Source organism: Lissotriton helveticus, chromosome 7 (assembly GCF_964261635.1).
Source record: "Lissotriton helveticus chromosome 7, aLisHel1.1, whole genome shotgun sequence".
Taxonomy (NCBI): domain Eukaryota; kingdom Metazoa; phylum Chordata; class Amphibia; order Caudata; family Salamandridae; genus Lissotriton; species Lissotriton helveticus.
In genome coordinates this window covers 555,089,243-555,101,778 of record NC_136068.1, presented here as the reverse complement: position 1 = coordinate 555,101,778, position 12,536 = coordinate 555,089,243, and the positions used below count along the sequence as shown (strand labels likewise).

General features: G+C 49.5%; 1 protein-coding gene across 1 annotated transcript in view; it reads left to right on the top strand.

The window, feature by feature from the left end:
* Positions 1 to 245: 245 nt before the first annotated feature.
* Positions 246 to 12,536, top strand: part of LOC144766884 (vomeronasal type-2 receptor 26-like) — a 243,616-nt gene continuing 231,325 nt past the window's right edge. The window contains exon 1 of the mRNA XM_078650591.1: positions 246 to 469. Coding sequence (XP_078506717.1) covers positions 350 to 469 — 120 coding nt within the window. The 5' untranslated portion in view covers positions 246 to 349. The remainder of the gene's footprint in view (positions 470 to 12,536) is intronic.

Here is a 12,536-nt window from a genome sequence, read left to right as displayed (position 1 = left end):
CATTAGTGTAGAGACTGACCCACTCTCTCTCATCCGTCTATTATCTTTATTGCCCTAAATCATTTTGAATGAATTATTCGTGAAGTTGTTTTTATACTACTCTCTTGAAATTTTCCAGTGGACTTGTATAGTTTATTGATTGTATTGTGAAGTCTCTGGAACTTTAGATTGGGCAATGTTAAAGTAATGTTTGTCTTCTTTGGTTTGATAGGAAAAATTTAAGTTTTGATTTCCTTTTCAGCTTCTGCACTATCTAAAAAAGGTCCGGACAAAGACACCAGGTGGTAATGAGGTGTTTTTTGACAGAAATGGAGATGCACCACCACTGAATGATTTTTTGCAATGGCAGATGACTTCAGATGACACAAGTAGGTTTCTGAAACTAGGCATCTTTGATTCCGATGCTCCAAAGGGCCAGAAGTTGATTTTTAACAGCAGTGGCATTGAATGGAGTGATAGATCACATCAGGTAAGCATCAGGGATTCCTAAAAGCACCACTTTATTTTTCAGTACCTTTTATTTACAGCAGTGATTATGTTAGAAATGGGGGCCTCTAGTTGGCAGAGATAGGTACCTTTGTGCAAGTCGGGACCCTTCTTCCTAGTCAGGATAAGGGAGTTACACTTCTAAAATAACCCCTGCTCACACCCTTGGTAGCTTGGCACGAGCAGTTAGGTTTAGCTCAGAGGCAGTGTGTGAAGATTTTGCACATAACCAACAGTAATACAGTGAAAACACTACAAAAGGACACCACACCACTTTAGAAAAATATCCAATATTTTGATATACCCAAACCCAGACCAAAATTATAAGAATCCAATGTACAGTACTTACAAATATATACTTTAAAATTGCAGAAATATCTCAAAAACACAATTCCTACCATCCGGTCGCTCCGTCCAAGGCTACCGCTATGCAGAAAATAACAGGGTCTAACAGTTCCAGCGGACTGCATTGGTACGGGCCAGTGAAAGCGTGGACAGACTTATGAACAGTACCTTTCTCTTTGTGGCTGGCACATTGGTGCGAGCCGGTCGTGGCAATTTTCGGGGTTGTGTTGCAAAATGGAAGTGGTGCAGGGTGCGGTGCCCTCACAATGTGGTGCAGACAGCGGCTCAGTGACGATCGTCCAGACAGCATCGGTGAGGCCAACGCTTACAGTGCAGGGCGAGACGGTGCTCGATGCGGTGTTGGCAGGTTGTGGTGCAAGCGACGAAGCCGGATAGCGGTAGCTGGTGTCGCTTGGCCAAGACTGCTGTGTGAGATGAGGCAGTGAGTTGTAAAACTTACAAGCGGTGCCCCCAGCCACAATGCGGTCACGGGTTTCAAAGCCAACAGCAGCGACTGTGCGGGTGAGAACAGGATGGCAAAGTGAAGCAAGGCAGTGCGAGTGCAGTGTTCACAGGACACGATGCAAGCAGCGTCTCGGTGGCGGTGGTCGTCGTTGTTGGTGAGACCAGGGTTGTTTTGCAAGATGCGGATGGTGCCGTCTGCGGTGCCCTCAGGACACAGAGCCAGCGACGGAGTTGGTGACAAAGTCAGTTACTTTCCCTTCTCTGTGGCAACTGAAACAAATGCTCCAGAAGCGGTAACCAGGGGTTGGTGAAGTCTTTGCAGTCCCTGAGACTTCAGAACAGGAGGCCAGCTCTACTTCAAGCCCTTGGAGATACTCAGCACAAGTAAAGAAAGTTCAGTCTAGTCCTTTCACTGACCAAGACAGAAGCAACAACTGCAGGCCAACCCAATAAAGCAACAACACAGCAAAGGGGCAGTACTCCTCCTGGCAGCTCTTCCAGCTCTTCTTGGCAGGTTCATGATTCCTGTGAGTTCTAAAATCCTGGAGTCTGGGCCCAAATATTTATATTAAAAATGTCTTTGTACTCTCGGGCAGAGAGTGTCTGTGCCTATACCAAACCAGATTGGGCCTCTCTGGCCCAGCTTCCCAGCAAGAGGAGGAGACAGCATTGTCCACAGCAGACCAGGCCCATTCAGGTGCAAGGAAATCTCCTCTCACTATTCTTAATGTAGCCCAGGTCTATGCATCCCAGCCCTGACTCACCCAGGAGAGGCAGGAAACACCTTGACCCCCCAGTGGCTGTCTGAAGAGAATACCACATGCCTAGCCCTTGTCACTCCAAAGCCAGACAGTCAATCCACAAACCCAGCAGAGGCACACTGGATGGCTAAGCAAGAAAATACCTACTCTCTAAAAGTGGCATTTTCAAACACAGAACATAAAATTCATCTTTACTAAAAGATGCATTTTTACATTTTGAGCACAGGCATACTAAACTCCATTTCCCTATCTTGTCCCAATGGGAAGTTATATTTATCTGATGTTATAAATCAAACTCCCATTCTTTCCTATGGGACAGACAGCCTTGCAGTAGTGAAAAACTAAATGCAGTGTAATTCGCCACAGGACATGCCACACACACCAGTACGTGTCCTACCTTTAATATACACAGCACCCTGCCCACAGGGGTAACTTGGGCCTACCCTAGGAGTGACTTATATGTAAGAAAAGGGAAGATTAGGGTCTTGCAAGTGGGTGCACATGCCAGGTAGACATGGCACTTCCAAACTGCACGCAGACTCTGCAGTGGCAGGTCTGAGTTACCTTTCGGGGTTACCCATTTGGGTGGCACAAGCAGTGCTGCAGGCCTAATACTAGCATTTGATTTACAGGCCCTGGCACACTCAGTGCACTTTACTAGAGGCTTACCAGTGAATCAAATATGCCACTCATGGAAACACCAATCCCTAACAACAAATTATACCAGGAGCACTTGCACTTTAACACTGAACAGCCCTGAGAAAGTGTGCAGAGACACTCAACCAAGCAAGATGGCGGCCGGCACTCTGGCCGAGTGAGCTTGTCTCAGCGTTCTCTCCCACCCGTGCGACCTGCCGAAAATGACCGCATCAAATCACGGGCTGTTTATGCGGGTTTGTCTGCATCTGATATTTGAAGGGAGATGCTCCGGTGGTTTTGCCATTATCGACGAAACTCTTTGTACTGGATCCTTGCTGACCGGAGGTGGTTCTTTATTTGCTCAGCGGTGCCTCTACCTTTACCAGCGCGGTTCCACCGATTCCATCGACGCTGTAATGCCACCGAAAGGCCAGGTAAAGAACCCGCCCAAGGCTGCGGCGAAATCCGGATCTGTGGTATCCCAGCCCCCACCATCCCAAGCAGCGCTACCACCTGCGGAGAACATTAAAAAAGTCCAGTCTGATACAGCAGTCGGTAAAGGGAAGAGCATAAAATTGGCCCCGGTACCCGCAATGTTTAAACCTCGGGCAAGCACTACTAGTAAAGTTTTACCGAATCTTCAGAGTCCACAGAGCCCGGCGGTTGGGAAATCAGCTAACTCCTCGCCTGCTCTTTCTGTTGTTACTACAGTGTCTCTATTGGGTAAGGCGGACAGCGTTTCTTTACTACCATGTCCAAAAAAGATTGATGGGGTGCTTTTGGGGGTACAATTGTACAATTAGAGAAGAGGGGGGCCGAGAATGTGATGGGGACTGCCGTGCATTCTGATTTTTCCCTGAATGTTGCAGCGCAACTCAGTGGGCTGCTGGGAGATGTAGTCCCTATAGACCCGGTCCCCAGCATACATACAGGAGTCGGTCATTCTCCCACCCTAGAAACATCCATAGAAACACCACAAGTTCCCCTACCACTTCCTTTATTAAATATGGACACTGACATGGATGGAGATAATTTTTTCTCTTTATCTGAACATACGGTTTCCTCTGTAGACGACAATGGGCTGGATAAAAACTGGACCGACGATGAGGACAGCGACTTGGGCGACTGGCGAACAAATGATGCTTTGAGTTCCGTTGGGATCTCGAAGGGGCTCTCTACAGTTCGAAAAGGACCCCGAGACTCTAGTTCAAATACGGGCTCCCTAGCTTGGGACTATTCATCCTCTCTCAGTCTGGAGCGCAAGCCAATTTCCAGGATCCAAGCACTAATGTTCCTGACCCTAGATTGGGCTTACCTCCAGGCAAAATGACACTGGCAATAATTTACCAAATAATAATGGCACATCGGGAGGAGACCCGCCAGGAAAGTGCCCATGCACACACAGCATGTCGCAGGGTTCAAAATTTCCTGCGCAGAGTGATTAAGACCTCTGCGGATACTGCATCTAGGGTAGGTGAAGCAGAAACGCGGATATCCTCTCTTGAGGATGACTTTGTTATTCAAAAATCTACTATAGATACAATCCAAGCCCAGAGTGATGACATCCAGTGGAAACTTGTGGACATTGAGAACCGGGCGCGGAGAAATAATTTAAGAATTCTGGGGGTTCCTGAAGGTGTTAAAGGTTCAGCTACTCGGAAATTTGTGGCTGACCTATTCACCGAGGCATTCCCAGAGGTGAAGGAGTGGGATTGGCAACTGGAAGTTCAGCGTGCCCACCGTTTCCCCTTCAAGCCCAAACAGCGCTCTGGACAGACAGACAAAAGACCCCAATGCTATTCTAATTTGTCTACATAATTTCTTAGCTAGAGAAAGGATTTATGATTTAGCAAGGCCTGACAGACAAAGGGTAGGGAAGGGCTGTCAGTTTTTTGTTAGACTGGATTTTTGCCCGGCTACGGTTGAACGGAGGTGGCAGCTCCGGCAGCTGATTGCCCCTTTTCAGTCTAAAGGGGCACAGGTGTTTTTGCTTTTCCCTCCAAGCTGAAAATCATTTATCAAACCCAGACTAGATTTTTTAAGTCGAAATTCAGGAAAAAGCATTTTTGGACTCATTGTAGAGAGCTGTAATTGTAAGTTTATAAACTATACAGCTCTTTCTTTCCTATCTCTAGCTCTTAAAGTTTTTCCTTCTTCTTTTTTTTTTTTTAGGGGGACATTCCTTTTAGAGGGGATGATGACTATTTGTATGTACTTATTGGTATTTTTGCTTTGTATCTCCTTGGGGATGTCCTCCGTTTGTATTGGGTTTTAAGTTGGCGGTGACCTCGGGGGGGGGGGGTTCTTGCTTACACCACCTCCTCCATCACCTGGACCTTGGTCCTGTTGCCCAGATTGAGGGGTGGTAGGGTGAGGGGGTTGCTGGAGGGAGGTAGTATGGGGTGGGGGTTGGGTGGGTGGGAGGGATGGTGGTGCATTTTAAAAAAAACTTGAAAATGTTTTTTTCTTTCTTATCATGGATATCAAAGCTTTAAGTTGACCATTGTTACTATTGTGATGTTTCTTTATAAAAGATTTAATGGCGTTGGATAAAATTTGCATTGCCTCATGGAACGTCTGTGGTTTGAACAACAGGAAGAAGAGAGCCTTATTCTCACGAGTTATTCGGGCTCTCCGGTTAGATGTATTGTGTCTCCAGGAAACCCATGTGCCCTGGAACAACGGAGAGCTTTTAAAAGTTCCCGGGTTTGATTTAATAGGTTGTTCACAACAGACTTCCATGACAAGAGGGGTGGCAATATTAGTAAAATGGGAGTAGGGTCATGTTTGAGAACTAGCCAAGATGCTGGAGGGAGATGGGTAATTGCTGAGCTTTTGATAAATGGAGTATCTCTGACTGTTTGCACTGTGTATAGTTCAAATATGGATGATCCTGTAGTTTTAGATCATTTAAATGTTGAATTGGCCTTATAGCCCCATCCAATTTGTTTTTGTGGGGATTTTAATATTAATTTGCCAGCCGACTTTGATTTACTAGGAGGAAAAAAATATGTGGGTCAAAAACCCAGAGTTTTCAGGGCTTTGCAAGCATTAGTTCAGGAACACTGTATGACTGATGTTTGGTTTCATCACTGTAAGCACTTAGACGGCTACACATATTTTTCTGCCCCCCACAAACAAATGGTTCGCTTAGATTTTTTTTTTTATCAGACCAATTGACAGATGCTACTTCAATTTCGATTTCACCGAGAATTATATCGGATCATAATCAGTTGATTATTGATTGTCCTTCAAATCGTATTCCAAAACTTCCCAAGCCTTGGACGTTTGAGCGAAAACTTTTATTGGAACAAGCCTATTTAGATCACATGCGACCTTGGCTATCCGAATTCCTGAATATTAACAGAGGCTCAGCCTATAGTAATTTTGTTTGGGATTCCTTGAAGGCTGCAATACGAGGCGAGACGAAAAGTTTTTCATTCTCTCGCCAGAGGCTAATTCAAGACCAAACCATTATGCGCATTAATGAACTGCACCTTGTAGAAATCCAGCTTGCGAGTGAGATTAAGGAAGGCCATGATATAGCTCATATCCAAGCACAGGTGGCATGCATTAAAGCCTCTCTGCTCGAGTTTTTTGGTCAGGATCTTGCCGCCAAATATCCACAGTATCGCTCGATGATGTTCGAGTTCCGTGAAAAATCAGGAAGGGTCATGGCTAAGCGACTTCACCAACGCGGTTTGGCTAATCGCATTACCAAGATTCGGGACTCTCAGGACCAAATTCACGATACTTCCGAAGGGGTTCTTATGGCTTTTTCTGAATTTTATCGTACCTTATATACAAAGGAAACTTACGATCTCAATATAGACCATGAGTTTAGAACCTTTGTCCATGAGCTTAATACTCTAAAAATTTCGGACCATCAGAATGGTGTTTTCGCTGCACCAATAGGATGGGATGAAGTTGAACTAGCACTGAATTCATTGGCTAGTGCCAAGGCGGCTGGCCCGGATTCCATCCCTTTGGAATTTTACAGTATATTTCGGAGCTGCGGGAGGATCTATTAACCGCACGCGCGCTTGCGGTTTTCCCGCTGCGCGCTGCGATTTTAAAAAAACCCGCGTAACGTGACGAGCTCAGCTCGTCATCCGCGTAGCGCAGTTACGCCCATGACGAGCTGAGCTCGTCATGAGCGTAGAAGGGGTTAATAACCCTTAGGGATGCTCAGCTTGGCTTTATACCAGACTCCGGACGTAATACAACTATTATTCTATACAATAAAAAAGACAAGCCGTAGCTGGATCCTGCCTCATTCCGCCCGATATCACTAATCAATACGGACAGTAAAATCTTCTAAAACATTTTGGCCACAAGATTAGCATCGGTGATATCTCCGCTAGTCTCCCTACGCCAACATGGATGTACTCCTGGTAGGGACACGGCCGATCATGTCCCCCGTGTTATAGCACTTCTGGACTGGGCCCAAGTTACAAGATCTTCCCTTGGTGCTATCCTGTTGGACTCCGAAAAGGCGTTTGACAGGGTAGCCTGGGGGTTCCTGTGGAAAGTCCTGCATTAGAAGGGGTTCTGCCCAAACTTTATACATGCGCTTCAATCACTCTATATTGCTCCCCAAGCTACCTTATCTATATCTGGCTTATTCTCAAGGTCGTTTGACATTATCAGAGGCACTAGGCAGGGGTGCACTTGTTCGCCCCTGATTTTTGCTCTCTATATTGATGAGTTTATAAACAAGATTGAGGTTTCTTTGAGTATATCACCAGTCATGGTCAATACATTTGAATTTAAAGTCCTGGCGTATGCCGATGATATTATTGTATTAACAAATGATGAAGCAACCTCGTTCCCAGCTATTAAAAACCTAGCGGAACAATATGGCCAATTTTTAGTCTATAAGCTTAACGTTCAGAAAACTCAGGTTGTACAGAGTGCTGTGGTGGGCCTTCTGACACCCCAGTGGTCCAAAGTGCGACGTACTTAGGGGTAAAAATCACAGCTGCAGTAGAATAACTAGCAGATATGAATATTCTACCAATTATAGAAACAGTTAGCACTACTCTGCGCAGGTTAGACAATTTGCATCTATCTTTATTTGGCCGAAGAAATGTATTAAAAATGTTGATTTAGCCTAAATTCTTATATTTATTCAGGAATATTCCGAATTTGCTCAGACTAACCTTGCCCGTGCAGAAAGATGCTGTAACAGGTTTCTGTGGGGCTATCGTCAGCCCCGAAGGGCTGCAAAGTGGATGCACTTGCCGCTGGATAGAGGAGGGTGGTCAGTTCTTAATTTATTTCTCTATAATTTGTCAGCAGTACTTCAACACCTTGCTTTGCCACTCTTTGGGGTGAGAGCAATTCTTCCTTCATTTTGTAGTCCTTCTATTTATAAGATTGGTCTAGGAGAAGACGCCAAAGGGATTCTGTTGACGGTTCTTGAACCTAGCTATTATAAAAAAAAAAACTAAGTTCAAGGTTATCACAGCAATGTATTCGGTTTGGAGGAAGGTGCGTCGAAAATGGCTAATTTCTAATGTTAATTACTATACACCTTTTTCAGCTGCTAGACTGCTACCCTCTATCTTTCAGGATCAGCTCACAATCAGGTGGAGGCTGCACGGTATCATTACTTTAGGGGATTTAGCTGATGAGGGGAATATGGCTTCTTTTTTATCTTTAAAAGACAAATTTGCGGGGGCGTGGCGCCTGCGAAGATGGCCGCTTGAGACCAGAGCTCCGCCGGGACCGCAGCTGCCCCTGTACATATCCGCTCAAAATCCTGGCCAGGGCGCTGCTACATCTGCGCCTTGACCCCATAATTGGTAGTGCCAGCGACCGGAGCAGGAACTGGAGCTCCGCGACCCAGCGCGGCCGAGTCGCGGCCGTTTTCCCAGCCGCGGCGGACCCGGAGCTGTCTGCCTGGAGCCCCCGAGCCGGGTGAAGCTACACTCGAGGCTCCGGCTTGGGGCCCACTTATACCACGAGGGCGGGAAGAGGGCCGCCGGCCTGTCCAGAGGTCTGTGGACACGGCGCCCGGGCCGCGCCATCCTTCAAGCACCCGGTGGGGCCTCTGATCTGTGGTGCAAAAGGGGGGGCACGGAGGCCCCCCGGAAGCACCAAGACCCATCCTGTTTGCGCCAATTTGCGGCCTGAGTGGGGGATGTGCCCGGGAGCACAGAGAGCTGCGCGAGGCCCCCGCGAGCACCCCTGAGCTGGGAGAGGGCCCCGGACTCGAAAACAGGCGACTGGGAACCCGCGGCGGCGGAGTTGACGGACCGGCATAACGAAGCAACATCGGCCAGGTCCTGCTGGGAAGCCCCGGGGGCACATGTCCCCTGCAGCGTGAGGCGGGAAGTGGCTGGGCCCTACACGGAGATTTGGCACCGGACGAGTCGGGGAGGCCTGGAGGTAGTGTGTAGGCCAGTGGTGACGTAGTCAACGTGTGGGTACAGCGGTTTGGGGCTAGACCCCTGGTGGCACATTCCCTGAAGTGGTGGCGCACTGGACCCGTGGACGGCTTGATTGGACCGGTGGGGACCGGGAGAAGACGCCCCTGGCCAGGGTCGGCAAGCTGGGGCCAAAGGTGGTGAACCTACAGTCGCAATTCTGTTCCAAGTAGACAAGTTGGGGTTCCCCCAGCCACAGGAAGGCACCTGCCATACGAACTAAGGAGCGGTAGCGCCGAAGCTCCCCACAGCCGTCCAACACTCACGAGGTCCTGACGGCTGGGCCGCGGGGGTACCACCTGTTCACCATGAGGCCAAAGGGAGGTGCGTCCACTCAGACGAATACATTGGATAAGTACGAGATGCCGCTGGGCCAGGCATCGTCGGGAGCGGCTAGTGAGGATCAGGTGGGCCAAGTGGAACCATCCCTAACATCAATAATGGCCGCGATCCAAACGCTAGGTACCAACCTCGAAACCAAAATGGACAAAATCTCCATCGAGGTAAACTTGCTCCGCACAGACCTGAGTAAGACCACGGAGAGATCGAAATCAAACGAGACGGACATCAAAGCATTGCAGACCTCTGAAAAACGGCTGGAAGGTCGGATTAATGAACTTGTGCTCCAACATTGCCAAATGGCCCTCCGTCTCGAGGACCATGAAGGGTGGGCCCGGAGAAGTAACATTCGTGTGGTACGTGTGCCGGAGGGGCCAAGTGTAGAACTGTTTCTCGAAGATTTGATCCTCCAACATTTGAAGCCTAAACGTTTGTCAAAAATGTTCACAATTGAACGGGCCCACCGCGCACCGGTCCCTAAATCCAAGCCGGGGGTGCCGCCCAGAACGATAATTGCCAAAATATTGAACTATAGGGACCGGGATGCTATCCTCCAGGTGGCAAGGCAACAGGGCGACCTGCAGTACGAGGGGGCCACCATCCGTTTTTTTCATGACTTCACCCTACAGGTCCAGCAGGAGCGGCGCTCATTCTTGGGGGTGAAGGCGGCGCTATGGGAACGGGGCATAAAATACATGATTTTTTTCCCAGCCAAGCTAAAGATCATTGCGGGAGGCAAGTCACTGTTCTTCACCAGTCCGGAGGTGGTCCAGGAATGGCTTGACACGGCGGCGGCGGCTACCCAGGAGCGACAGGATCAGGGCACATGGCGAGAGGTTCGGGTCCATCTCCCGAGTCGGCTGCGGACAAATCCGAAGAGGACACACGAAGCCAGCAATCGTGGCGCTCCAGATCGGCAAGTCCCCGATGGGATTCGGGCCGGAACGCGGCTGCACGCTGAGGACCTTAATTGCGGAACTGTACCCTGCTGAACTGTAACGTATACTGTAATTGAGATGTTTACGACCTTTGAGTTAATGTGCCAAATGACTCCGGGACTTTGCTGTTGTTTAATGGTGCTCTATAACGGAAGGGACTTTCTAGTCTGGGGCAGCGGAGGCACGGCGGCCGGAGTCGGGGCCAGCACACGCTCTCCCTAACAGAGTTTCCTCGGGAGGGGAGGTTCCTCACTCCTGGGTCGGGATTGGGCGAAAGGCGCTCTGCTAATTGGGGCAGTGGGTAGTTTTGAACCTACAGAGCAGGGAGGAGGGACGGAGGACAGAGGGGGGGCGGTGAGAATTTGTGGGGAGTTGAAGAAGGGGGGTACTGTTTGTTTGGTCACAGATGAGAGGTCCTCAGCAGATCTGGTGGAGGACAGAAGTTCAAAGGTCCACGCCGGGTGTGAATGGTGGCTATGGCTAAAAAATGGGAAAAAAGCCTCAAGATACTAAGTTGGAATGTGAATGGGCTCGGGGATAAACTTAAACGCACTATGGTACTTCAGTTCATCATGCGCAGCCAGCCTGACGCTGTGCTATTACAAGAGACTCATTTGTTGGGCAACGCTTGTCAAGCTCTGAATAGGTATGGTTACGCTTTGGCAACCCACTCTGGTTTCACCACTGGGTCCCGGGGTATGGGCATCCTTCTTCAACGCATCTTTCCCTTCCTCCCCGACTACACTGACACGGACCCGCAGGGCCGCTTTGCCACAATCTCGGGTAAATGGGAAGGGGGCAGGCTGACTCTAATATCCACATATGTCCCTCCGGGTCTCCAGTCGCAGGCATACACTGGCCCCAGTTGTTCATAGGGGGGACTTCAATGCAGTAGTCTCCGGTATGCTGGATAGACACCCACCCAGGGAGTTACCGAGGGGACAGAGATGGTTAGGAGATTTCCTAGAGACGTTCGGCCTCACAGATATATGGCGCTTGGTACACCCCGCTGACACACAATACACTTACTTTTCGGGGCCGCACCACTCTTTCTCCCGCCTAGACCACATCCTTACTCCTCTACACCGAGATACGATATTGCGCACTGCCGCGCATCTGGCGAGAGGTATCTCTGACCACTCGCCGGTTATGGCCCACTTAATTGTGGGCAGCAAGCGGGAGGGGTGCGTGGCACCGATTAATGCATGGTACCTCCAGTTCAGTGGAGTCGGCAATTACACTATGGGAGGCCTTCAAAACGGTTCTCAGAGGGGAGGCCCTGTCGGCAATTGCGGGCCGGCGAAAGGAGAGGGAGGTGCAACTAGTGGCAATCGAGGCAGATTTGGAAGCGCTGTAGGTGGTGGCATGTACGGACGATGCGCACGGGGCGCGTCATCAGCTGTCCCTTAAGACAGAGGAATACCAGGCGATGGTGTTAGAGGCAGCAAAGAGGATGGCCGCCACCAGGGAGGGCAGGATATAGGACCAGGGAGACAAGGCGGGTAAGCTCCTGGCATGGCTCGACAAAAAACAACAGGCGACCAAGGTAGTGGCTGAAATCCGTACACTGGAGGGCTCTCTTGTAACTGAACCACATGACATAGTCACAGAGTTTGCTCGCCATTTTCGGACAGTCTATACCAGGGGGTCTGACCGGCCAGAAGAAGACTCGGACTCACTACTAGCGGACCTTAAGATGCCGTCCCTCTCAGACGTGGAACCTGATCTCCTGGAGGCGCCGCTCACCACGGCGGAGGTGGAACGTGCCATCGGGGATCTCCGTCCTGGCAAGGCGCTTGGGCCTAACGGCCTCCCGATTGAGCTATACAAGCTCAAGCCAGATGGCATTAGCGCTTCTCTCAAGCGCATGTTTGAAGAAAGCAGGGCCAAAGGGATATTACCCCGCGACCAAAGGCTAGCAACCATTGTAGCGATTCCTAAAGAAGGGAAGCCTAGGGAGCTGTGCGCCTCGTATAGGCCCATCTCCCTGCTAAACGCGGAACCAAAAATACTGGCAAAAGTCCTTGCTAATAGGCTCCAGCCAGTCCTCAGCACCCTGGTTCATCCGGACCAATCCGGATTCATGCCCCATCGTAACACGGCGCTTAATCTGCGTCGGCTGAATGGGGTGT